Source organism: Pipistrellus hanaki (assembly GCF_964339955.1).
Source record: "Pipistrellus hanaki genome assembly, chromosome: 16".
NCBI classification, from domain to species: domain Eukaryota; kingdom Metazoa; phylum Chordata; class Mammalia; order Chiroptera; family Vespertilionidae; genus Pipistrellus; species Pipistrellus hanaki.
The window spans coordinates 48,471,884-48,496,692 of NC_140518.1; the positions used below are offsets into that span (position 1 = coordinate 48,471,884).

At 40.4% G+C, this 24,809-nt stretch overlaps 1 protein-coding gene across 20 annotated transcripts in view; it reads right to left on the reverse strand.

Moving 5' to 3' along the window:
* Positions 1 to 24,809, reverse strand: part of NCOR1 (nuclear receptor corepressor 1) — a gene marked incomplete at its 3' end in the record, with an annotated part of 185,671 nt that overhangs the window by 122,412 nt on the left and 38,450 nt on the right. For all 20 annotated transcript variants that reach the window (XM_084861459.1, XM_084861475.1, XM_084861473.1 and 17 more), the window contains exons 3-4: positions 13,713 to 13,846; positions 4,932 to 5,124 (exon numbers count right to left, since the gene is read on the reverse strand). In XM_084861459.1, the coding sequence (XP_084717585.1) occupies positions 4,932 to 5,124; positions 13,713 to 13,846 (327 nt within the window). The remainder of the gene's footprint in view (positions 1 to 4,931; positions 5,125 to 13,712; positions 13,847 to 24,809) is intronic.

The following is a 24,809-nucleotide window of genomic DNA, read 5'->3' on the forward strand; positions in this document are numbered from 1 at the left end:
AACTTAACAACTACAAGATGGTCAAGAGTTCCTATCAAAAAGTTTTCAGGCTTTCCAAGGACCAACCATGAGGCACAGAAGTTAGGAAAATTACCTAGGCACTTCTGTTGCTATATCACCTAGCTCAGTGGTCGGCAAACTCATTAGTCAACAGAGCCAAATATCAACAATACACCAATTGAAATTTCTTTGAGACCCAAATTTTTTAAACTTAAACTATATAGGTAGGTACATTGTTATTAACTTAATTAGGGTACGTGGTATTTTGTGGAAAAGCCATTCTCAAGGGGCCAAAGAGTCGCATGTGGCTCATGAGCTGCAGTTTGGCAACCACTGACCTAGGCCTATCCTTATAAAGAGCAACTAACTCTGCCTACATTACAGTGCATATAACATCTCTTTAGCCAACATAACATACCATTTCACCTCAAAATCAGCAGAAAACTATAGTAAAATAAAAGCTCATCTACCCGTCTACACACATGCACACACACACACATCCTGTTAATTACCAGTCAAAGGTAAAGATATAAAGAATATTGAAAAGCAAATAAATTTCGGGTTAAGATATTAGTTTTCTTCAGGCTATTAGAAATCTAGAATAAGCATAATTCATAGGGCTATAGTTATTCTAATTCTAAGAATGCCATTGGTATTTTAACAGGGATTGTATTTAATCTGCATATTGCTTTAGGTAGTAAGGACATTTTAACAATAGTCACTCTTCCAATCCACGAGCAATGTACAGTCAAACTTCAGTTCTCAGACTGCTCCCATCTTGAACATTTCAGTTCTCCATCAAGTTGCTCATGGGGAAAAAAAGTCTCATTTATTAACAAATGTTCCGGACCAGACAACCTTTCACGCTGATGTATCAGCATGACAAAGTCTTTCAGGTCACAAACAAAGAAGAGAATGCTGTGAATATTTTTGTGGAATTTTTGTGTTTTGTTTTGTTTTTGCTTTTTTTACTGGTGAAATGGATTAGCACAATTTTAAAACATAAAGAGGCCATCAAGAGTGCTGATGTTGCTAAGAGTGTGAAAGGAACAATGATCACAGGCAATTAAGAGTTAGAAAAACTTGCTGATTTGGATAAGTGAAATGCCAGTGATAGTTAGCCAGTGATAGCAATGATATGAAAAAGCAAAGATGCTGCATCCCTGGAATAAGAGCTGAAAGTGATTTATTTAAGGCTAGTAGGTGGTGGTTCTACAAATTTAAGAAAAGAAGTGTTTGTTTATAGATTAAACAATACATTATACATATACTGTATATAAGAAAGGGTAAAACAAAGATCATTTGGGGTCTGGAACAAGTTAATTCAATATACATGATTACTAATGAGGGGGGGAAATCAGTTTTTGAACAAATTGCTTCTCAGTCTTCCAGAACAAATTAAGTTCAAGAACCGAGGTTCCACTGTATACCCTTCCATTTATTTGTTTATGCTTCAATTTCTTCAATATCTTATAGTTTACAGAATATAGCTACCTATTTCATCTTTTTGGATAAGTTAATTACTAGGTATTTTAACCTTTTTGATGGAATTGTAAATGGGATTGCTTTATTTTCTCCTTCTGATTACTAATTAGTAGTGTACAAAAACACAATCGATTTCTGTATATTGATTCTATATCCTGTAATTCTACTGAAATCATTCATTAGTTCTATCAGTTTTTTGGTGGAGTCTTTAGCATTTTCTATATATAGTATATGTCATTTGCAAATCATGACAGTTTTACTTCTTCCTTTTAAAGTTGGATACCTTTTATTTCCTGTTTTGTCTGATTGCTGTGGCTTCCAATGTTATGCTGAATAGAAGTGGCGATAGTGAGCATCTTTGTCTTATTCCTGATCTTAGTAAGTCAAGTTTTCAACTTTTTACCTTTGAGCATATTAGCTATGGGTTTGCCATACATATCCTTTATTATGTTCCTTCTATATCCACTTTGTTAAGAGTTTTTAAGCATAAGAGTATACTGAATTTTGTCAAATTCTTTTTCTGCATCTATTGAGATGATTAAGGAGTTTTTATCCTTTATTTTGTTAATGTGATATATTAAGTTGACTGATTTACAAATGTTAAAACCATCCTTATATCCCTATGATTAAGCTTTTAAGATTCCTTTCTGCTAAAAGTTCCATAACTAGTTATTACATTTGAGGCAATTTATTCAGTCATGGAAGAAGACCTAAGATATTTTTTAAATGCCGCAAAATACTTCTTTTATACTCATAAACTATAATACAGATATTTCGGATGATGAGGAGAATATCAAAACTTTCCAAGTTTAGCTCATTTCTAGCTTATGACAAAGAGCTTTTCCCCACCCAACTTGTTTTGTAAATTTTCACATTTATATAACAGTTGAAAATTGAGTATAATAGATATTTATGCTTCATCTATATTCACTAGTTAACACTTTATTTGTTTTCTCTCCTACACATACATGCACACCTACCCTTTTTTATCTTGGCTCAACTACGTGAAAATAAATTATAGACAATCACTATCTCTTAAATCATTTTTCACTCCATAAAAACCCAAAGAAGCCGAAACAGGTTTGGCTCAGTGGATAGAGCATCGGCCTGCGGACTGAAGGGTCCTGGGTTCGATTCTGGTCAGGGGCATGTACCTTGGTTGAGGGCACATCCCCAGTGGGGGGTGTGCAGGAGGCAGCTGATCGATGGTTCTCTCTCATCGATGTTTCTAGCTCTCTATCCCTCTCTCTTTCTCTCTGTAAAATATCAATAAAAATATATTTTTTTTAAAAACACCCAAAAAAAATATGTGGGTATTTATTTACCTAATATCAGGGAGGGAAGGGCTTTTATTCATAAAGTAAGTAAACTATAAGCAAGAGATTTGCTAATAAAAAGAGGGAGAGAGTAAGAGATATTAATGTATGATAGTAAAGGGGTTAATATCTTGCTAAGAGTTTTAAATAATTAGTTTATTCCCTCTGAAATAAATATTTATTCATTTCCTACTAAGTACCAGGTTTAATGATAAGCAAAATGGATAGTTTTAAAAAAAGATAAACTCTATGCTTAATCCCTTCATCATTTTCTCCTTGCCCTGAAACTCACCTCCCCTCAGACAACTGTGAGTCTGTTCTCTCTATCTATAGGTCTTGTTTCTGTTCGTTAGTTTATGTTGCTCATTAGATTCAATTCATGAGTGAAATCATATGGTACCTTTTCCTAGCTGGCTTACTTCACTCAGCATAATACCCTCTAGATCCATTCATGCTGTGGGTAAACAAACAAACAAACAAACAAACAACCAGCCTTAGCTGGTTGCTCAGTGGTTAGAGCACATGTGTCAAACACAAGGCCCGCGGGCCAAATCCAGCCCGCCAGGCCTTGCAATGTGGCCCGCACCGCGCTGTCATCACTGCACTCCGCTGTCAGTTTATGACATTGTCAGTTTATGACTGTTCAGTAAACCATTCGGCCAGCGATTTAGGCTGGATTTTAGATTTTGGCCCCTTCTCTGATTGAGTTCGACACCCCTAGGTTAGAGCATCAGCCCATAGACTGAAGGGTCACAAGTTCAATTCTAATCAAGGACACACGTACTGCAACTTCAGGTTCAATCCCCAGCCCCAGGTGGATGTGTGTGGGAGGCAACCAAACTATGTGTCTCTCTATCACATTGATGTTCCTCTCTCTCAGTATCTCCTACTCACTTCCACTCTCTTTTAAAAATCAATGGAAAAAATATCCTCGGGTGAGGATTAGTAAAAACAAAGAACAGGAAGCCTCATAGACACAGACAACAGCATGGTAATTAACAAAAGGAAAGTGAGGGATGTAGAGGGTATAGGGGGAATAAATGGTGATGGAAGTAGATTTGAGTTAGAGTGATGAACACACAATACAATATACAGATGATGTATTATAGAATTGTACTCCTGAAACCTGTAATTTTACACCAATGTCACCCCAATACATTCCATTAAAAAAATATAGATAAACACAGCAACAAAATAAAGGCATAATAAACAAACATACATTTCATTAAAGAAAGTCTAATAATAATAACACAGAGAAAAAGAGGTTTGATCTTAATAGAACCTTCTGATAAATACACATTATTTGAAATGTCACAAAATATAGCCACATATTAAAATTAGTTATCTCCAAAATATAGAATTACAGGTAACTTTTTACTTGTATTTCCAAGTCTCCTAAAGAATATATTTTTATATTAGAAAAAATTGTTTTTTCTTTATAAATCCACTTAATCCATACCTAAATAGTATCTTGTCCCATGTTGCAAGTTAAAAGATTTCAGATTATTTTAAATTTAATTTAGATATAGGAAAATTATGGTAGTCTTGAGCAGTGTTTTTCAACCTTTTTTGGGCAAAGGCACACTTGTTTCATGAAAAAAATCATGAGGCACACCAGCATTAGAAAATGTTAAAAAATTTAACTCTGTGCCTATATTGACTATATATAAAGTAATTCTCTTGAATAGGAATCAAATAAACACAAAGAAAGTATTTTATAATTACTTTATTATGAAATATTAAGTAAACAAAATAGTGAAAAATTATAAAATTCTTGTCTTGTCTGCACCTACGGCACACCAGCCGCGGAACAGCGGTTGAAAAACGCTGGTCTTGAGTACCTCTGATCACATTTTACAGTCCAGCAAGCCAGTACAAAATGCTTCAGAGTTATTTAATAGCAATTTTTCTTTATAACAGTCCTCAGATTGTTCTCATTTACTAAAATCAAAGTGCTGACTTCAAAAGTCTGGAACAATAAGTCTGTGTTTTTTTGTTTTATTTATTGAAATTATTATTTTCCCATAGTACTAACGTTCAGAGACTGGTGTAACTGGACTTTCTTTTAGGCACGGTGCCTGAATTCAACTAAATAAATATTAGAGACAGAGTAAGGGAGCAAATATTTACCTTCTTGGCATCTGCAGAAGACCTCAACCCTTCTGGCAGCATGTGCACTAAAGGTAAGACTGTGGCACTGACACGCTGGAAATGGGAATCAGAAACCTGCTCCAAACGTGGTCTCTTGGATTCCAGTGAATCATGATCCACTGGGGATGGGCCTGGGTGAAACTGTTCATATCCAGGTCTCCTTTCTTGAGGCCTAATACATACAAAGAAAATAGACACTTTAAAATTTTTAAGTGATGTATAACTTCCTACTAATGTCCCTAGTTGGACTTTGAAATAAGTGAAAAAAATAGCTTACTTCCAGAGTGAATCCCTGTCCCCTCCTCCCTCACCTCAGAAGAATATATAACTCACTATAAAATATTATAATTTTCTATTGAATTCCAATAGAAAAATATTCTACAACAGATTTGGAAGTGCTAGTGATAAAGAAGTGAAAGATTAGTAAAAGATTTCAATTTAGCCCGGCCAGTGGCTCAGTGGCTGAGCATTGTCCTATGAACCAGAAGGTTACCTTTCAATCCCAGTCAGGGCATAAACCCGGATTATAGGTTTAATCCACAGTAGGGAACATGGAGGAGGCAGCCAATCAATGATTCTCTCTCATCATTGATATTTCTATCTCTCTCTCCCTCTCCTTTTCTCTCTAAAATCAATGAAAATATATTATTTTTTTTAAAAGATTTCAATTTACAGAAAATTTAAAATTGTAAAGAATATCTATAAAATAATATATTTCAACCTGCAATTATTGAATTCAGTATAATCTAGACTAGAATAACACCATTCTTAACCTATTAAACACACACACACACACACACACACACACACACACACACAAAAAAAAAAAAAAAAAAAAAAAACCCAAAAAAAAAACCAACCCACAAATCTATTCCTGGCTGGGTGGTGCAGTTGATTGAAATGTCATCCTGTACACCAATATGTTGGAGTTGATTTGTAATTAGGGAACATGCCTAGGTTGCAAGTTCGATCCCCAGTTGGGGTGTGTTCAAGAAGTAACCAAATGATGTTTCTCTCTCTCACATACACTGATGCCTCTCTCTGCCTCTCTCTCTCTTTCTCTCTCTCTCTCCAGATGACTTCAATTATGATGTATTATGAAGACTTAAAGAAAAGTCTCTTAACTAGAAATGCAACACTCTCTTGAAGATATAATTCTACACACACCCCCAAGGTATTCTGTTTACTTTCCCCAAGTACGTAAGTGTCTTGAAGGTCAGGAATCTGACTTTGATTTCTTGAAATAATGTACCGTGCAGAACACTGCAGATGAGTATTTTGATCATTTGACTTTTCATTTTCTACCAAGATATTTACAGAAGTGATATTTTACTTTATGGCCAAGTTTAAAAAGAAATGTCTCAAAAATAACATTTTCTAGGAGTACCACAATATGTTTATTTTTTTATGCTTGTAAAAGAGAAAATACCACAGTGATTATGCCTTCCTCAAATGTCTCCATAACATTTAGTTTCATCTCTCAGACTGAAGAAGGTATAAGAACAATGAGAATGTAAAGCTTTGTCTCATTTCAACAATCCTGGGGACACATATCTGGCTGACGATTACATTTTACAAACATTTTATCTTCTTGACATTTTATCATCTTTCCATAGGCTCAAAAAAACATTTCATTGAAATGATAATCACTGCATTTCATTTTTTAGGACAGATGATGAAATAACCCCTGAGGTCCATAAAATGATAATACTTCAAAAATTCAAAATCTCATGTAAGAATATAAAATCTCATTATCTTCTTAAAAATGCACAATAACGTCACGAAAAATAGTGGATAGGAAGCTACTTGTATTCAATATAGTTCTGAGGGTTGTCAAAGCACTAGACAAGAAAAATAAAGAAAATGAACCCAACATTGAAAGGAAGAAGTATTTCTCTTTGCAGATGGCATGGTCTCATATCTAGATAACTCCAAAGAATACACAAACAAACAAAAAAATGTTAGAGCTAATAAATGAGTGGAGCAAAATTACAGGATACAAAGAAACATGGGAAAAATCAGTTTTTGTTTTTATTGTATAATACAATTTTAAAACATATTTTTATTGATTTCAGAGAGGAAGGAATTAGGAGAGAAAGATAGAAACATCAATGCTGCAAGAGAACCATTGATCAGTTGCCTCCTGCATGTCCCTTACTAGAGATTAAGCCCACAACCTGGCATGTGCCCCAACTGGGAATTGAACTGTGATCTCCTGGCTGCTCAATCACTGAGCCACACTGGCGGGGCCAAAAATCAGTTTTATTTATGTACATTAGCAATGAATAATCTGAAATGACATTTAAAAAAATTCAATTTATAACATCTAAAATAATAGAATAGGAATAAATTTGAGCAAGAAGGCTCAAGACCTACAGCTTGAAAAAGACAAAACACTGCTGGAAGAAATTAAGAAAAACTTAAATAAATGGTAAGACATCATGAATTGAAAGATTTAAGATTGTTAAAATGACAATACTATACAAAGTATAGTAAATCTACAGCAAGCATGTCAAACTCAGGGCATGGGCCACATACAGCCCACAATAAATATTTTTGAAGGCAAGCCAATACAACAGTATGTAAGAAACGTTGTAATAAAAATGTTGTAACTTAATTTTTACACTATCCTGTTATACATAATTATTAATACCGGTAATGAACTACAACTTTAGCTAATGACTGATTACTATAATCTTGTTGCACTCATTTTCCTTACACGCCTTACTCACAGACGCACCATTTCTCTCCACTAATACCAGCAGCAAGTATTTTAGCAGCTGACTGCCATGTCATTAGTCTTGGACTGACTTGTTTGGTGTGGGCAACAGGAAATATTTCACTCCCAGAGAACAAGAAAAATAGGTTTATTTGCATTACGCTTATTAATTTGTGCAGTTATTCAACATCTGGTAAGTTAATGATCAAGAAAAAATGTTTAATTTTTATTAAAATATTCTATTATTTTATGTTAATGATTACTCATTTATTTCAGCCTTTTGTATTCAGCATGTCTCTATCAAAATAAACCTACGTTTCTATGAAAATTGAAGCTTTTGTTTTATTGCAGCCCACAGAAATTTAAACCTTGTTTATTTGGCCCGATTTAGGTAGCCTTTGAGTCTAACATGCTTGATCTACAAATTCAATAAAATCTGTAATAAAGTCCCAATGGCATGTTTTATTTTGTTTTGCTTTTGGAGAAAGAGAAAAACCCATAATAAAAATCACATAAAATCACAGGCGAATCCAAATAGCCAAAACAATTTTGGAAAAGAAATACAAAGTAATAACTGACACCACAGAAATACAGAGTACTATAAGAAAATATTAAAAACTACCGTGTTTCCCCGAAAATAAGACATCCTCTGAAAATAAGACCTACTTACAGGTTTCCTTCTGAGTGAAATATAAGGCATCCCCCCGAAAATAAGGGACCCCCTAGGCTAAACATGAGAGATTTGGTCCACTGATTCTGAAAGAAATGGAGTCACAGGAAATTCAGGAATTGGATTGTTATGATGATGTTCCAGAAGATGATGACATGATTGTCATTGAATAAATGAGTAAATTCTTGATACTGTAGGATTCATAGTTTGTCTGGTTTGTGTTGACAACTACCGTACTACCGTACCGTATACAGGTAATAAATTTCCTTTATTTTCATTTAACAATAAACGTGTACCGTATTCTTCTTCATGGAAAAATAAAACATCCCCTGAAAATAAGACCTAGTGCATCTTTAGAAGCAAAAATTAATATAAGACACCGTCTTATTTTTGGGGAAACAGGGTATATGCCAACAAATGGTACAATCTGGAAAGGGTAAACTCCTAGAAACAAACTATCATCCAAGACTGTATCAAGAAAAAACAAAATTTTAACAACTATAACCAACAAAATCAAAGCAGTAATCAAACAATTCCCAACAAACCAAAGTCCTGGACTGAATGGCTTCACAGGTGAATTCAAAATAGAACTAACACCTATCTTTCTCAAACTATTCTAAAAATTTTCAAAAAAAGGGGAGACTCAGAAGTTCATTTTACAAGGCCATACAAAATTCAAATGAACTATGAAAATCTTTGTGAAAACAATTACAATTATATATTGGGAGTCCTGATGAATATTCTTAAGAATATTTTTTTATTTTTATACAGATATGAGAAAAAAATAAAATGTAATAAAGCTTAAAATGAAAAGAACTGCTGCTATATACCAGATAAATGCTTCTTTTATCACAAGAAAAGTAATTCCTAAAAAAAATCCTGTTAAAGGATAAGGAAAAATTATAAAAACCATTAAAAAGGTTAAATTTTAGCCCTGGCTCATGTTTTCCAGTGGTTGGAGCATTGGCCTACGAACCAAAGGGCAGCAGGTTCACTTCTAGTCAAGGGCACGTACCTGGGTTGCAGGTTCGGTCCTGGCCCCAGTTGGGGTGCATGGGGCAGGCAACCAATCAATGGGTTTTTCTCATCTCTCATCTCTCTCCCTCTCTCCCTCTCTCCCTCTCTCTCTCCTCTCTCTCTCTCTCTCTCTCTCTCTCTCTCTCTCTCTCTCTCTCTCTCCCCTCCTTCTCCCTCTCCCTCTCCCTCTCTCTCTCTCTCTCTCTATCTATCTCTATCTCTCTCTCTCCCCACACACATACCCTCCCTTCTTTCCACTCTCCCTAAAAACAATCTATGGTAAAAAAATATATCCTCAGGTGAGGATTAGCATAGCACTTAGAACCAGGGCCACTCACTGCTGCCAGCAAAAAAAAATAAAATAAAAAACAATAAATAAATAAATTATATATATATAACATTTCCATTTATAGAAGTACCAATTCACTCCAACCACACTTTTCAAATTGTCTTATCAACTTCCTTTACAAAGAAAAAAACAGATTATTTTATTATTAATTTTTTTCCCTTTACCATGTTTTTCATCTCAGAAACACATGCTCATATGATACGTTCAGTGGTTTTAATTTCTCCTCCAGATTAATCTTCTTTCAAATTGCTTTCATCTTTGTCCTTTTCTTCTGCATTCACTCTTATTATCTTACAACTTTTTCCATAACCTATTTTAGTTATTTTTGCCTCATTTTATATGTTAAGTTTATAGTAATGAGTTTGGGGCACTGGGATGTCCAATCTTCCATTTCACCTAATTTGGCCGTTTTGTGTTTTGAATACCTCATTATTGATTTTTAAACTAGTGGCCTGGGTACGGATTCATGCACATTGAAAGGAAATTAATTAGAAGAAATATTTTAATATCGCTATTCACCTTTTCTCTAAAATAGGAAGTAACAACCAAATTCACGATCAACAATGACAGATCAAAATACAACATGCAATTGGCACCAGCAAGAGCTTTATATGATTTGCGCATGCACGGGTCAACTTAGCCTTTTATAGATATAGAATAAACTTGCTTAATTAGACCTGCTTTCTGATTTAGCTAAACTTTTTCCAGCCCAGTGAAGCACCCCAACTTCTCTTTCAGGTAATTGTCAGCAACACAGCAGTAAATACCAACATGAAGCAGATTAATATTGTAGATTATCCAGGGAAAACAAAGGGTACAATATTTAACTGCGCAGTGAGAAAACCTGAAGTCATTTTCAAGGTCCACCATTTCTTTCTTCTTTTCAGTCAAGTCAAGTTTCTAAGCTTTCTAAATCTCCCATTTTCTGGCTAATGAAAAGAATATAGGATTCCACCAAGTCTCCTATCTATTTACTCCAGGACTTCTGAGAGGATCAAATGAGATGAGGCACGGGAAAATGCTTCACAGACATTTGGTTAAAGTGTGAAGTGTTATTGGTAAGGTATGTACACATATAATATCTTAATAAAAAAATGAAAAGGAGAAAATAAATAAATAAATAAATAAAGTGTGAAATGTTTGCATCTGGCTGTAAAACAAGTCAGGCTGAAGAAACTGCAAGGAGGCTAGTCACTAGGGAGAGGAAGCCGGGGGTTGCTACGTGACATCATTACCCGGTACCCCAGCTACTGTTTCTGGGCTGAGCTGTAGGCCACATTTTTCTCCATAAGGTCTTGGAAGCGTTTGGCTGCAATTTGGTGGGCTCCAGTGTGGTGACGGGGCCTGTGTTTTACTTGTGGGAGCCAAGTGTTGCTTTGTGGGCGCCAAGTCTGCAGTGCCCTTTCTTTGTAGTAAATGACCAGTGTGTCAAGGTAGTTCCTGCATTGAGTGTCTGCCCTCTGGTGGTCAGTGCACATCATAGCAACCAATGGGATAGTGTATTAGCCTTGTGTATATAAAGATTCTTCTCTAGTGCGTAGCACTTGTGTGGTATGTTCCTTGTTTATGTCCTCTTACATGCAGAGGTCTTTACGACAAACTGTACTGCTTATTAATTTTCTTTTCCAAGGATATCTTTTCAGGTACAACATGGGCAGCCCCTCTTGGATTTTCTCTTTAGTGTGGAATAGAGTGGCTGGGTTTTCCTTGCTCATTCCTACTTTGCCTATCATGTGTTTGTTTACAGATGAAGGACTGGAAATGGCTTTCTAGATACTTTTCTACAGCCTGAGGGAACAGGAAAAAGAGCAAAGTAAGGGAAACCTTGGTTGAAGCTGCCAAAGCCTTTGGTAAGAATCCTGGCCACTCTACCAGACACTGAGCAGTCCTCATAGTTTTGGCTCACTGATTTAGAAAACCACAGCCTTTCCTGCAGTATGGCATATGAGGATTCCCAAGCAAACCATTCAGATTTAAATTTTCTCAAATTGAAGATTATTCATGAGAAATCCTAGGACTTTACTGATCCTCTTTCTTTCTTAAACACTGCTTCTTGAGTAAGAAAAGGGGACTAGAAAGCCAAGTGATGCAAGATTCTTCTAATTCCTTCCTTAATTGCCACTCTTCCAAGTTTATGGCAGTGGCTATATGTGTTTCCTTCTTTATAAAGGGGGCAATTTTAGCTCCTTTTTAAAAGTTTTTTTTTTTTTAATTTGTTAAAAATTGAGGGAAGAGTGATCTGAATTCTTTCTACAACCTTCACCAAGAAATGTATTTTAAAATAACTTTAAACATGACTAAATAATTTCAAGCCTTTTATCACCTCAAAACTGAAACAGTAAGTATATTTTTAAAATCAGAAATCAGGTTCTATAAAATTGCTAAAACCAGGATAGCAATTTAATAAAGGTACTTACTGTATTTCAAAATATTTTATATCAAGAGTAAGAATGAAGTCAAAGATAGCAGAGATGATAAGGACTCTAGGGAAAATGAATATCTAAAGGGCCAATATTATCTGATCAAATACTTACCATCCTTTGAGGAAGAGGTCATTAATACCCCCATTTTTACATGCGAGAACACTAAGGTTTGAAGAGCCTAAATCAGTGATTTGCAATCCTGGCTATAAATGGGAATAATCCAGGAAATTTTAGACGTAAGGGAATGCCTGGGCCCAATCCCAACCCGATTTAATTAAGTTGGCCCTTGAACAAATACAGCAGTTAGGACACGCAGTAGAAAAACCACTGAAACTTAAGTTGGCCCTCACATATGCAGAGTCTCAATAGCCAGTTGACCCTTAAACAACCGGGATTTGAACTATGCAGTCAACTGAACTTCGGTCAACTAAACTGTGTCAACTGAAAAATATCCGTGTGTAAGTGAAGCTGCACAGGTCAAATCCTGTTGTTCAAGGGAACTTGTATTCTGAAATGATACTTGGGCATCAAGTTTTATTTATTATTTATTTGTTTATTAATCTATCTATTTAATATATTTATTGATTTCAGAGAGGAAGAGAGAGACAGAAAACATCTCTGATGACAGAGAATCATTGATCAGCTACCTCCTGCACACCCCACACTGGGAATTGAGCCTGCAACCCGGGCATGTGCCATGACCGAAAATCAAACGGTGACCTCCTGGTTCATAAGTTGAAACTCAACCACTGAGCCACGCCAGCTGTGCTAGGCTTCAAGTTTTAAAAGTTCCCAGACAGCCCTAGGCGGTGGATAGAGTATCGGCTTGTGGACTGAAGGGTCCTGAGTTCAATTCCAATCAAGGGCATGTACTCTGTTGCAGGTTCCTCCTTGTCCTGGGCCATGGTTTGGGCACATGCAGGAGGCAACCAATCGACATGTTTCTTTGACATTGACATTTCAGTCTTATGCCCTCTCTCTACCACTCTCTCTGAAAGTCTATGGAAAAATATCCTCCAGTGAAGATTAAAAATAAACAAGTAAAAAACACATGCAGTGTGACCAAGAATAAACACTTGTTCCATTAAAGAAAAAAAACAAAACAAAACAACAACAAAAACCAGCTCCTAGGCAGTTCTAATAAGTAGCCTAAATTGAGAACACCAGTTTATACAGGGTGACACAAAAGTAGGTTTACACAATACATATAGTTTATTCTTGCAATATTTTTATTAATGTGTTATATTCCATACAAACAACTGTAAACCTACTTTTGCCCCCACCTTGTATAATGTGATTAAGGCGACACTGCTGACCAGGATTCAAGCGTAGGTCTACCTGCCATCCCGACACACAGCATTAACTCTGAACTATGGGAACAAATTTTAAGAGTTTATTCAACTATTACAACAACTCCAAAAGATAAATAAAAACATGCTCAAAACACAAACTTAAATACTAGGCACAGCTTGGTTAATTAAATTGTAAAATAAAAAAAATTAATTAAAAAAATTAACACAATTGTGAAGTAGGCACACTTCACAAGTTCAGTCTTAGAGAGAAAATAAAGAAACCCCATTACCTGTCAGAACCTGGGTGAAATTCTGAAAGCAAGGATGGTCGTCTGCGAAGCTGTTGTTGCTGCTGCTGTTGCAAAAGCTGTGACGCTTGACTGACTTCAAGATGAGAAGAACGATAATCTGGGACTGCAAATTCCTAGTGTTAAAATAATCATTTGTTAATTATTAACCAAAAAATAAAAAGCATCATGAAATCAAAGCAAATATAAAGGCACGAAGGCAGTGATGGGCCACTAAGTATGGGAAAAAATGGCACTGATGATTTCAACCCTTCACTCATTTAATTCTTTCTCCAAAACCAATCAGAAAATAACCTAAAATGGAGAGAATCCAAGATGGCTGCTCGGGTAGACACCTAACCACAGCAGCACACAACAATTTCAATGGAATACAACTAAAATGTAGAGTGGACATCGCCCAGAGCTACAGGTAGTCAACTGACTGAAAATTCTACAACAAGAAGGAAAGAGAAAACCAGAAGGAAAATCAGAGGAGCTGAAAAAAAGCCTAAGGTACGGAGACATGCTGTGCGCCCACACGCACACGCGCGTGCGCGCGCGCAGAGAGGATGCAGCCGGAGAGGAGAAGAGGGCTGGGTGCTGCCCGGCGTTCCCTAGCAGGAAGGAAATAAAACCCCCAGCCTGGGCTGAACCCCCGAACCGGCAGCGCTGAGCCTCAGTTATGGGCCAGACCCTGGGGACCCAGGCTCGGGCAGGGGGAGACGGGGCTGTGAGGTGGAGTCCCAGGCGAGCAGCGAAAAGCAGGGCCCCCAGAGTCGTGCGCACATTGCGCACAGAGGACTGAATGTTGACTCTGATGCTGGATTACCATAGCCAGAAGAAACAAAGCCTCCGACGGCGCTGAGCCTCAGTTGGGACTGCTCTGAACCCCAGTTCTGGGCCAATCCCTGGGGACCCAGGCTCAAGTAGAGGGAGACGGGGCTGTGAAGTGGAGTCCTGGGAGAGCAGCGAAAGGCCGAGCCCCCAGAGTCGCGCACATTGCTTGCAAGGGAAGGAATGTTGACTCTGATGCGGGATTGCCCTGGAGGGAAGGAAACGGGAGCCCCGGCTGTGTTGGGCCCCAGTTTCGACTGCTCTGAACCCCAGTCCTGGACCAGACCCTGGGGACCCAGGCTCGAGCAGGGTGAGACGGGGCTGTGAGGCGGAATCCCAGGGGAGTGGCAAAAAGCGGAGCCCCCAGAGTCGCGCGCACTGCGCGCAGAGGACAGTCTGTTGACTCTGATCCTAGACTCCTCTAGCGGGAAAGAGAAAAAAAAGCTCCAGACTGGAGGAATGCGACAGGGAGCAGGAGCCCCTGCCAGACACCGGCCAACCGGGCGCCGGCAGAGAGCCGGGCGACGGGGCCCCCGGGGGGGGGGGGGGGGTGCTCCTGAGCCTTCGACCTCTGAGCGCAGGCAACGGAGCCAAGGCCTTGGGCTGCTTCCTGGGCAGCGCCGACCCCGGCAACAGGCTGGAGCAGCGCGGGAGCCCGCGGAGAACAAAGGGGTGCCGCAGGCCAACCTGCTGAGCTCCCAGGACAAGGAGGAAGAAACCAAAGAAGTTCTCAATGTGAAGAAATCAAGTGAGAGCAAAAGATAGTAAAATTACTTAAGAAAGAATACAAAGAAGATCTTGAAAAATCAAAGACTAAGTCAGAACTCAACTCACCAGCCAACATTGCAACACATATGCGTTTAAAAAAAAAAAAAAAGAACAGAATGTTGGAACGGCGGCAGCCAGGCCTAGAGTGGCCAGGCACAAGGCAGTGGCAGCCGGGCCCGAGAGCAGCAACGGCCAGGCCCCAGAGCAGCAGCAGCCAGAACCAGAGCAACAACAGCCAGCACTGGAGCAGCCAGACCTAGGGCAGTGGCAGCCAGGCCTGAGGCGGAGGCAGCCAAGCCCAGGGTGGCCAGTCCAGGAACACCCAGACCCGGAGTGGCCGGGCCCGGAGAAGCCGGGCCCAGAGCAGCCGGGTTGGGAGCAGCCAGGCCCAGAACAGCAGTAGCCAAGCCCAGAGCATCCAGGCTGGGAGCGGCCAGACTCGGAACAGCAGGGCCCGGGGCAGCCGGGCCCAGAGCAGCCGGGTCAGGTGTGGGCAGGCCCGGAGCAGCAGCTGCCAGGCTGGGAGCGGCCAGGCTCGAAACAGCCGGGTCTGGTGCGGCCAGGCCTGAAACAGCGGTTGCCAGGCTGGGAGCAGCCAGGCCCGGAGCAGCCGGGTCTGGTGTGGCCAGGCCCGGAGCAGCAGCTGCCAGGCTAGGAGTGGCCAGGCCCGGAGCAGCCGGGTCGGGTGCAGCCAGGCCCGGAGCAGCGGCTGCAAGGCTGGGAGCGGCCAGGCTCGGAGCAGCCGGGTCTGGTGCGGCCAGGCCGGAAGCAGCGGTTGCCAGGCTGGGAGCAGCCAGGCCCGGAGCAGCCGGGTCTGGTGTGGCCAGGCCCGGAGAAGCAGCTGCCAGGCTGGGAGCGGCCAGGCCCGGAGCAGCCGGGTCGGGTGGGGCCAGGCCCGGAGCAGCAGCTGCCAGGCTGGGAGAGACCAGGCCCGGAGCGGCCGGGCCCGGAGCAGCCGGGCCCAGAGCAGCCGGGTCAGGTGCGGCCAGGCCTGGAGCAGCAGCAGCCAAGTCCAGAGCAACTAGGTCGGGAGCGGCAGTGACCAGACCCGGAGCAGCTGGTTGTGGAACGAACCAGAGCAACAGAGGCCAGGCCCGGAGCAGCCAGGCCCGAAACAGCTCGCTCCTCGCCTGTCCCCGCCCCACGGCTGCCTCTCAGACATGGCTGGAAACTTTTGTGGGAACTTGAGGGTTTGCTGAATCAAGTGATGAAGGCTTAGATCTGGATGTGTTGAGTTAGTATAGGGCTGGGGTGTTGATCTGTCAGTGCCTTGGGTGGGGCCTGGATGAGGCTGGTTGACCTATTTGGAAATGTCTTTTGTGTGAAATGTATCATTGGGCATGTGGAGGTATAATTGATATGAGAAAATGTTAAGTAACTGATTTACTATCTGAAAAGGGATTTACTATCGGGGAAAGGGAGGGAGGAAGAGACTGAACATAAAATGCACCTATGGATGAGGACAATGGGGGATGGGGAGGGGGCGGAGGGTGGGGGGGGAACCTCGTGGAGGGGGGAAGAAATGAGGAACCTTTGTAATAATATGAACAATAAGGATTGATTTAAAAATAAATAAATAAATAAAAAATAATAATAATTCTTTCTCCAAAACCTAAAACAATAAACATTTTAACTATATGTTATTCAAAGGAATTCAAATTAAATTTTGTGTCCAATTTTGATTCATTCTTGTAACAACAATAATTCCCAATCTATATTATTCATGTAGTAAGATCTCAAACTCATGTGTTCCATATGAAACCCTAAAAAGTATGCCAATCTTAAATTCAAAATCAGTAAGTTGAAAGGATCACAAAAGCCATCCAGTCAAGTTCATGTATATTTACAAATGAAGAATCAAAAGTCCAGAAAACCAAACTGCTAGGTTAAGAGTAATAGTTTTTCCATCATTCCTAGGTGGGTGGTTTTATGTTTGTTTTCCTACTTCTCTTTCACTGTCTTTTTGTTTAATAAACATGCAAAAGCTTTGCCTGGCTGGCATGTCTCAGTGACTGAGCATTGACTTATGGACCAAGAGGTCGCAATTCAATTGCCAGTCAGGGCAAAGGTCTGGGTGTGGGCTTGATCCTCAGTGTGCAGCATGCAGGAATTCTGTGCAGCGATCAATGATTCTCTCTGATCATTGATGTTTTTATCTCTTTCTCCCTCTCCTTTCCTCTATGAAATCAATAAAAGGTCACTAAAAAAAAGAAAAAAAATGCAATTTTCGAGGAATTCCACTCTTAGGTATATACACAAGATAATTTTAAAATATATATGTCTACACACAAAAATTTGCACACAAATTTCAAAGCAGCATTATTCACAATAGCAAAAAAGGAGAACAAATCTAAAGGTCCCTTGACTTATGATGGACAAAGTGTGGTATACAGGTATACCCCACTTCTGAAAAGTTCGAGTTATACTACTTCACTTTAACAAAAGAGCTACATTAGTGCATGTTTTCACAAACCAAAAGAAATCCAAAGAGGATTTTCGTTTTTGCAAAAAAGCAAAAAGTGAAACCAAGTTCAGTGTTTGTTTTGCTGAGAGCCCTTATAGAAGCGGTGCACGCCGGGAGTCAAGACTGGCGTCCCCACTCCTTCCCAGGGAACTAGCATCTCAGCATCAGCATCAAGTAGCCACTGCTTTGAACTGCATCTCTAAGCACCTGTGCTTTATCTCTATTTATTTTGGACATCTGTTAGCAAGATGTGTCCTAAGGTATCAGAAAAGTGTTAAGAACTCACTAAGAGTGTTATACTTGGCATAAAATTGAACATAAGCATTATGATGGTGGTGAACAAAATAAAGACCTTGTGTATGCGCTGAATTTGCCTATGTCCACAAAGAGAGGAAGAATCTTGAAAGCTGCCAAAGTTACAATTTGTTTTGCTAGTATAAAGTGGTTTCTTTTCATCGGTATCCAGGAATGGATAAAATGGAAAGTCTACTGATTGGTGGAACTGATGGGTGTACAAAGCATGGTGTCTCATTATCTTGTACTTTAGGAGAAATCAGTCTTTTTCAATACGTTGAACTACACTGTACATACATTATTTCTACTTTATACAGGCTGTGTATTTATCATATCATTCCTTCTTTTACTATAATATGTTATAGGATAACCTACAAAACAAACAATTCCCAGAGCTCACACAGGACCAGAACTGGTTCAAATTCCATCCAGTCAGAAGGAAGAAACCGCACTGAACATACCAGACATTCAGTAGATACCCCAAAAAGGACAAGTTTGGAAGTAGATAAAGATTACTCTCCCTTGGCATGACTGAGTTGGTTAGATCTTGTCCAAAATACCAAAAGGTTGCCAGTTCGATTCCCAGTCAGGGCACACACCCAGGTTTCAGGCTCAATCCCGTAGGAGGTGTGCAGGAGGCAGCAGATCAAAATTTCACTCTCACATTGATGTTTCTCTCTCCCTCTCCTTTCCTCTCTCTAAAAATCGATTTAAAGAAATGTTTTTAAAAGACCACTGTAAGTCGTTTAGGAAAGGAGAGCAGACCCTAAAGGACCCTAAGCAGCCCCATGGTTGCCACTGGCCTAGTTATCATGACACCCCGGAGGCGATATAGCTGAAGCAGCCAGCCCTAGTCATCATCATCACTGCAACCATGAGCAGAGAGGTAGAGACCCAGCAATAGCCTGCCCCACCCTCAGTGCTGCCACAACTAAGGTTTTAGAACAATAAAATGGTCATAAAGAAGAATAACCCCAGAAAGTACCTTCGCAGTGTAGGCAAAGGAGTTTGGTGTTGAAGAAAAGGATGCAGAGGCAGCAAAAATTATATGCCCTGGTGAAGTTCCAGTGCAAGGCAGTAAATATGCAGCAGACCATTACCATTATAGACGCTATCCACAATGCAGGGGTCAGCCTGCATTTACCAGCAGAATTACGGAAATGGTGAGAGTGGGGAAAAGCATGAGGCATCAGAGAATGTTCCCAAAGGCCAGCCCTACCAGTGCCAGTCTGAAAGCAGGTGCCATTTCCCACCTTACTTCATGCAAAGACCCAATGGGCTTTGATCACAGTATTCCAACCCCCTGCTGCAGGGAGAAGTAATAAAAGGTGCTGACAACCAGGGTGCAAGCGATTAAGGTAGACCAGTGTATCAGGGCTACAGACCACAACTTGGCAGGAGCCCTCCTCTCCAAACACAACTTAGAAAGGATGGCAATGAAGAAGATAAGGAAAATCAAGGAAATGATACTCAAGGTTAGCAGCCACCTCAACATTGGTACCACAGCAACTTCAATTACCAACACAGATGCCCAGAAAACCCTAAACCAAAAGTGGCAAAGAGACAAAAGCAGCTGATCCACCAACTTTGAATTCATCAAGGCTAAGTGGAGTGAAGCTGAGTAAATGCTGGCTTACCTTTGGCTATCTACCATCATCCGAATTAGTCATTCAACAAGAAGAAATGAATATGAAATTTCAGCAGTAGGGAAGTACTTGCTTTTTGCCCATTGAGCAGATAACTACCGTTTCCCCGAAAATAAGACAGTGTCTTATATTAATTTTTTCTCCCAAAGTTGCGCTAGGTCTTATTTTCAAGGGGATGTCTTATCTTTCCATGCACTAGGTCTTATTTTCGGAGGATTTTTTATTTTTTGGGAAACACGGTAGAACTAGTTGCATTATTTATACAGCATGGGTGTTTGTTTTTTACCTCAATGTCTCTCTTTTTTTTTTTAAATAAATCTTTATTGTTCAATTACAGGTGTTCCTCTTTTTCCCCCCATAGCTCCCCTCCACCTGATTCCCATCCCACCCCATACCCTTACCGCCCGCCACATCCATAAGTGTAAGATTTTTATCCAATCTCTTCCCACACCCTTCCCCCTGAGAACTGTCAGTCCACTCCCTTTCTATGTCCCTGATTCTATTATATTCACCAGTCCATTCTGTTCTTCAGATTTTTTATTCACTTGATTTTTAGGTTCACTTGTTGGTAGGTATGTATTTGATGTCTTTTTGTTGTTCATAACTTCTATCTTGACCTTTTTTTTCTTCCTCTTCTTAAAGAATACCTATCAGCATTTCATATAATACTGGTTTGGTGGTGAACGCCTTCAGCTTTTACTTATCTGTGAAGCTCTTTACCTGACCGTCAATTCTGAATGATAGCTTTGCTGGGTAGAGTAATCTAGGTTGTAGGTTCTTGCTATTCATCACTTTGGCGTGCACAGTTTCTGTTGAGAAATCAGCTGACAGTCATATGGGTACTCCCTTGTAGATAACTGTTTTTCTCTTGCTGCTTGTAAGATTCTCTCTTTGTCTCTTGCCCTGCTTGGGGCTTGGAGGCTTGGTAGCTGTCTGAACCGGGTTGCAAGTTTGCTAGGTTAAGCTGTGATAGGGAAGGCCATTCATATGCAAAAGCTGCAGCTTGGAGCTTGAGTGGGCTTGTAGGTTGTGTGAGGTGGGGTCTCAGGGGCGTCATCAGGCTATGGCATGGCAAAAAACGATGGCTGCCAGCCCACCGTCCCAGCATTTCCAGACCGCATCCCAATGCCCAGCGTAGCAAGCAATTATCCCTGCGCACAGCTCTGCAAGGAAACCACCCTCACTTTCCACCCCGATGGCAGACAGTCCAGCTTCTCCCCATGGGAGTTCTGGTGGCCCGCACCTCCCCAGAAGCTGGATTTCAGAGAAATCAGGAGCCTGTCTCCCTTTGGGTTGAAGAAAGCAATGCCCGCTGCCAGCCGGGATCCGCCACCAGCCCAGATCATGCACATCTCCGCTACCTCAGCTTTTCAGCACTTATGCTCTGAATGCTCTTTTCTCTTTCCTTCTACTTGTAGAACTTCCACTCAGCCAGCTTTTCCATGGTTCTGGGTGATAGATGTTTTGCCTTGGTTTTAGTTTTGAAACTGTTGTGCAAGGCAGCAGTTTAGGTGTTTACCTACGTCGCCATCTTGTGGGGATCCTTAATGTCTCTTTGGTAATGACAAACTTGTCTTATTAAAAAGCCTGGTTTTTCTTAGTATACCTTCAAAGGTTTTACAATAGTTTCATACCTGGTCGAGATTTTTAAGAATCTCATTTTTAATTTGCAATAAAAGTTTATATATTGTTGTGTTTTCAAAAAAGTCAACAAACTTCAAGCATTCTATATAATAAAAGGCTAATATGCAAATTGACCAAACAGTAAAACACCCGGTCACCATTACATGCACTGACCACCAAAGGGCAGACACTCAACACAGGAGCATCCCCCGTGGTGGTCCGTGCACTCCCATAAGGGGAGCGTGGCTCAGCCAGAAGCCAGGCTCCCTAAGTCATCATTCAGACATCCCCTGAGAGCTCCCAGACTGCAAGAGGGTGCAGGCAGATGGGGACACCCCTCCCCCACCACAAGTGCACAAATTTCATGCACCAAGCCTCTAGTCTGTTTAATAACTAAAAAATAAAAAAGACTTGCCCTAGCAGAGTTGAAAAATAAATTTCAAGAGTAATTTAATTGCTTACTAGAAAGAATCAAACTTTCTTTAAATAAACACAATAAAAGCAAGCGCTAAAAAGTATAAAATTCAGTGTTTATATTTTAAACAAAAAGAAAATACCCAATGTCTGCAAAAAAGCTTCACTGGATAAAAATTCACAATAAATTGGAAACTGCTGAAAGTCATTGAACATAAAGCCATAGCAAAATGAAGCAAATGGATTTTAAAAAACTTAAAGTAAACAGAGGTCCAGTGACTTGTACTTAAGGTAATATAAAATGAGTAACTGGTACCTCAGACAGAATTTAGAGAAAAAGGAGACAGAAAAATATATCTCAAAAAATAATAACTAAAATCAATTGCCCATATTTTATGAAAATTATAAATCCACAGTCTAGAAGCAGAAAGCTCAGTGAAAGATAGCGATATATACAATTAATAAAGCACACAAAAAGGCACATCATAATCAAATTGCCTAAAACTGCTGATGAAGAGAAAAATTTTAAAAGTAACAATAGGGCCCTAGCTGGCAAGGGGACTGGAGGGCCAAGGGTTCAGTCAGGTCAAGGGCATGTACCTCGACCACAGGGTCAATCCCCAGCCCTTCCTGGGGCTTGTGTGGGAAGCAACCAATGATGTGTCTCTCTCATGCCAATGTTTCTCTCTTTGTCTCTCCCCTCTTCCACTCTCTCTAAAAATCAATGGAAAAATTACCTCAAGTGAGGATTAACAACAACAACAACAAAATAGTAAAGAGAGGGAAAAAATATTTACATATGAAAAAACAAAGAATGACCAAAGATTTCTACTTCTAGTCAATAACCATCAAGCCAGAATACAAAGAATGACATTTTTTATTTAAAGTACTAAAAGAGCCCTAGCCAGTTTGGCTCAATGGACAGAGCAATGGACTGAAGGATCCCGGGTTCGTTTCCAGTCAAAGGCACATAATCCTAATTAAGAGTAATATGCAAATTAACCATCACTCTGCTATACCCACCAGCCACGCCCACCAGCCACGCCCACCAGCCAATCAGAGCGAGTATGCAAATTAAGGCTGACCAAGATGGCTGTGGCCATAGAGAGCAAGAGGGAGGCTTGGGTTTCCCCAGCAATAGAAGAAGCCAGTTTCTGCAGCCCTGGCAGGCTCAGGCCTCCACTCCAGGCTACAAAGTTTCAATCATAGAAGGTAAACAAATCCAAACAGAAATGGCAGCAGCCACAGAGTGAGCAGGAGGCTTGGCTCCTTTCTAGGCTACAAAGTTTCAACTGTAGAAGGTAAATTAATTCCAGATACCAGGGTCTCACTTGGGCCTGCTAACCACCACAGGCCCCTCACCCAGGCCACCCTATGCCCCAAGGGAGCCCCTACCCTGATCCAGGACACCCTTCAGAACAAACCAGCCAGCCTCCCACCCATACACTAGGCCTCTACCCTAAATAATAAAAGAGTAATATCCAGATTGACCATAACTCCAACACACAAGATGGCTGCCCCTATGTGGTTAAAGATCCTGCCCCCATGTGGACACAAGAGGGCCACCACAAGATGGCCAACAGAAGAGGGCAGTTGGGAGGCACCAGGCCTGCAAGGGAGGGCAGTTGTAGGTGATCAGGTAAGCACGGGAGGGCAGTTAGGGGTGACTAGGCCAGCAGAGGAGGGAAGTTGGGGGCAAACAGGCTGGCAGAGGAGCAGTTAGACATCAATCAGATTGGCATGGGAGTGGTTAGGGGTGATTAGGCTTAATCATTCTTTTTTTTTTTTTTAATTGATTTTTTACAGAGAGGAAAGGAGAGAGATAGAGAGCTAGAAACCCGATGAGAGAGAAACATCGACCAGCTGCCTCTTGCACACCCCCTATCGGGGATGTGCCCACAACCAATGTACATGCCCTTGACCTTTCAGTCCGCAGACTGACGCTCTACCACTGAGCCAAACCAGCTTTGGCAAGGCTTAATCATTCTGAATGTTTTCCTCTTAAGATCAGAAACAAGGCAAGAATGTCCACTCCCACCTCTTCTCTTCGACACTATACTAGATATTCTAGCCAGTGCAATAAGGCTAAAAGAGAAAAGGCATACACACTGGAACGGTAAAAGCAAAACTGTCTTTATTCTCAGATTACAAGATCTTCTACATAGAAAATTCCATAAAAATATCCTTGGGCAAGAAATCTATAAAAAAGCAAATAGAAGTAACAAGAAATTTTCAGTATATAAAATCAATATATGTCAGAATAACAAACAACTGATATTTTTTAAAAATACCATTTACAATAGCATCAAAAATATTTAGAAATAAATTTGATAAAAGATATTTATCTGTATACTGAAAACTATAAAACTTTACTAAGAAAAATTAATGAAGACCTAAATAAATGTAAAGATATACCATGTCATTCATGGAACAGAAGACTCAAAGTTATTAAAACATCAATTCTCTCTAAAATAAATCTCTAGATTCAATAAAGCTCCAATAAAAATCTCAGAAATATTTTTGTAGACACTGACAAGCTGATTCTAAAATGTATATAGAAATGTTAAGGATCTAAAATATTCAAAACAACAATTGAAGAAGGAATCACACCATTGAATTTCAACTTATAAAGCTACTAGAGGCCCGGTGCACAAAATTTGTGCACAAGGGGAAAGGGGCAGCATCCCTTAGCCGGGCCTGCACCCTCTCGCAATCCAGGACAATTGCTCCTAACCACTCACCTGCCTTCCTGCCTGATGGCTCCTAACTACCTCTCCCTGCCTGCCTACCTGCCTGATCACCCCTAACCACATGCCTGCCTGTGTGATTGCTCCTAACCATCTCTGCCTGCCAGATCATCCCTAACTACTTGCTTGCCTGTGTGATTGCTCCTAACTGCCTCTGCCTGCCTGTTGGATCGCCCCTAACCCTCCTTGCCTGCCCGCCTGATCACCCAACCACTCACCTGCCTGCCTGATTGCCCCTAACCACTCTGACTGATCACCCTAACCACTTTGCTTTGGCCCCTGCTGTGGTGGCTTAGTCCAGAAGGATGTC